This window comes from Hypomesus nipponensis, chromosome 17 (genome assembly GCF_054491055.1).
Source record: "Hypomesus nipponensis isolate SF chromosome 17, ASM5449105v1, whole genome shotgun sequence".
NCBI lineage: Eukaryota > Metazoa > Chordata > Actinopteri > Osmeriformes > Osmeridae > Hypomesus > Hypomesus nipponensis.
The window spans coordinates 1,696,642-1,700,000 of NC_140377.1; the positions used below are offsets into that span (position 1 = coordinate 1,696,642).

The 3,359-nt window shown below is 48.1% G+C and overlaps 1 protein-coding gene across 1 annotated transcript in view; it reads right to left on the minus strand.

Annotated features, from left to right (window-relative positions):
- Positions 1–2,047: 2,047 nt before the first annotated feature.
- The window catches only part of nptx1l (neuronal pentraxin 1 like), a 5,194-nt gene continuing 3,882 nt past the window's right edge, over positions 2,048–3,359 (minus strand). The window contains exon 5 of the mRNA XM_084678665.1: positions 2,048–3,332. Coding sequence (XP_084534791.1) covers positions 3,111–3,332 — 222 coding nt within the window. The 3' untranslated portion in view covers positions 2,048–3,110. The remainder of the gene's footprint in view (positions 3,333–3,359) is intronic.

Consider the following 3,359-nt stretch of genomic DNA (forward strand, 5'->3'; position numbering starts at 1 on the left):
TCACACGCTGCCCAGGGGGGGCAGCTCTGTGTGGCAGCCTGCCAGGTACGGGGGGAGAGGGGGTGGGAGGGGGGGGGGATAGGGCGAGATGGTCCTCCTGGGAATCACAGTTTATTTGTGACTGTGAGTGTGTGTGTGTGTTTGTGTGTTTAAATTTTTAGGGGGAGGGGCAGGAGGGATGATGAGTGGCATTGAGCTCCTCCCCCACAGCCTCCCCTCTCACCTCCTGCACCTCTCCCCCTCCTCCCCCACCAGCCTCCCCCTCCTCCCCCGCCAGCCTCCCCCTCCTCCCCCACCAGCCTCCCCCTCCTCCCCCCTCCAGAAGGGATCCATTATTCATGGGGGTCCAGGCAGCAAAGCGTCCATGGCTGGCAGATTAAGCAGGAATATGGATGTGCTGTCTCATGTTTATTCTCTCTCAGGCTCCCACACACAATCCTCTTGTCTCTCTCTGCCCAGAGAGCCCAGGGAAGGCCTCTTTCTGAGAGAGACTCTCACAGGAACACCAGCCCTGGTCTTCCTCTGTGGAAGCATGTTAAAGAGAAGGGTCCCTGTCAGTACATTAGAGGATGGAGGCCAGAAGGGGTGAGTCTCTGATGGATTGCATCCATTTTAGCAAACATTGACACAGGAGCATTGGTGTGTTGTTATTGGGGAGGGGGAAGGGAAGTGATGGAAGGGAGGGGAGGGGGGAATGGAGGGGAGGATGGGTAGGCAGGGTAACACAGGTCACCGCCCTGACGTCACCGCCTCTGATCCGGCCTCCCTACTAAGTATCTGGGCCAGTATCTCCTCTCAATTAAGCCATATCTAGGTTCTGTTGATCTATCCTGTTCAAGGTGCTGGTGAGACCCCTCGTGGTTTGGCCTGGGGCTTATTTAGCAGTGAAGCTGTAAAAGCTGAAGGGAATTTACAGCAGAACAAGAGAAAAGTGGGGGAAAGGAGGAGAGGGTGAGATGATGGTGGACTATTGATATGTGAAAGAGAGAGAGAGAGAAGGATGGGTAAAGAGAAAAAAGAGAGGGAGTAAAAGAAAAAGGGGGAGAGTCAGAGATGGGAGTCTCCCAAACGCACTTGCACTGTGCACACACACACACACACACACACACACACACACAGACACACACAGGGAGAGAGGGGTAGATTTCTAGATGCACTAAACTTTGTAGACATATCATTAAATTATAGAGGATGTTTGTTGCTCTGTACACAGACACTAAAACAGATGCTGATGATGAAACGATGGCTGTGTAATATCTCTTCTTCTGTGTCTGGAATTGTTGGCGATTAAAATCAGAACCAGGCTTCTTCCTGGATAGAACCAGGAAGAATAGAGGATGGAAGCCCCTCCCACTCTGGGTGGTCGGGTGCAGTACCCAGAAGACACCTGGGGAACGGTATTGATGTTCACATGTGGCCAAGACTCAGAGGACGCACATACACACGCACACACACACACGCAAGCACACACACATACTCACACACACACTCATACATACTCACACATTGATGTGTGAGGATCCCAGTTTGAGAATGTTTTCAGAATAATTATCGCTTTAGTCTCTGACCTTGCTGGCATGTGTCTGTCAGCCTGTCTGTCTGTCTCCTAGTCTGTCTCTGTCTTCCTGCCTGTCTGTCTCCTAGTCTGTCTCTGTCATCCTGCCTGTCTGTCTCCTTGTCTGTCTGTCTCCTAGTCTGTCTGTCTCCTAGTCTGTCTGTCTGCTAGTCTGTCTGTCTCCTAGTCTGTCTGTCTCCTAGTCTGTCTGTCTGCTAGTCTGTCTGTCTGCTAGTCTGTCTGTCTGCTAGTCTGTCTGTCTCCTAGTCTGTCTGTCTGCTAGTCTGTCTGTCTGCTAGTCTGTCTGTCTGCTAGTCTGTCTGCCTGCCTGAAGGGGTTGATCCATATGTGTGCTCATAATAGAAATGCTGTTTCATGTTGAATTAATGATGAGTAAACCATGTGCTTCAAGGGATCTCTCTCTCACACACACACACACACACAAACACACAGTGAGGAGACTAATGTTTTAGATTCAAGTATCACAATTTTATTAAAAAAGTAGATTTTTCATTTTTCAGTGTTGCCATGCTTTGAGCATAATAACAAGAAGGTAGAAAACCTGGACCCAGATATTAAAGCAGATTCTGTTGATGCTGTTGCAGCATTTACACGTCATGCTGTTGGTAAACTACAGTACACAACATTCCTACTAAAGTACAAACACCCGTAAGATGCGCCACAGTCATCAAAGAACTGCTTTTTAAATACAATACAACGTTCTCTTATTCAACATAATACAAAGTGTTACGACAATAGACATCTCTTTTACTCAAATAAAATGTGTAGGCTACCAGAAAATAAATACATAATACACAACAAAATACTTATTTGCAAATTATAATGAAATGTGCTGAATTGACTCAACAGCCCAAGGCACTCAGGCTTGTATGTTGGCAATAGAAATGTCGTTAATTTTCACAAAGTCACTTCAAGCAGGTGGTGAGCAGAGGAACTAAAGCGATAGAGAAGAAGATAAACGTTTCTGGATTGATGTCGTCTCAAGCCTCGTGTTGTTTCAGTCCATCTGTCTTTCACAGTGAGTAATCCCAGACAAGGAAAGAACAACAGACAGAAATTCACCTCGCACGGTCTGTTGAAATGCATTTCGTTGGTCGACAATCTTCAACTAAGGGTGGACTTCTTCCTCAATCCTCATACAAATTGGACGGACGGCTGCGCGCTTCCGTGACCGGCTGTCCGGTAAGCCTCCACGTTACAATCCGCCAGCACCCGAACAGCGCTCCTTGAAATAGACCGGTCCTTGAAATAATAATACCTCTGTGACCAGCCGGCAATGTTTCCAACCGTCCAGGCCTAGTGCGGAGCGGTCTCAACTGCCAAACGGTGCCAACCTGCCCCGTGCCAGAATCCAAGAGCAACGAGACTGACGGTTAGATGTGCTGGACCATTATATATCTAGTAAGTGCCCACAACATTGAAATATCTGTTACAAATCCTGATGCCAGTTAGGGAAATAAATGCTTCACAGTCTTTCGACAGACTCTGTAACAACCACAGTTGTTCACTTTTTTCTCTCCACGTCCCTTGAAGGTCAGTTGAGTTGACGACAAGGCTCGAAGGTCCATTTGGAGGCTCCTCCGTAGATATCCAGACTGCTCTCAAGCCAGGAGAACACATTCCCCACTTGCGCTTTGCTGCTGCACGTTGCCAAGTTATAGATCTCTCCGACAGACAGCTTACGATCCCAGATATGGAAATTAGCCAAATCGCCGACGAAAGCCTGCGTTGCGTCAAACCCTCCTCCAAGCGTATCCTGCGGGATAGAATGATGTTGATTTAA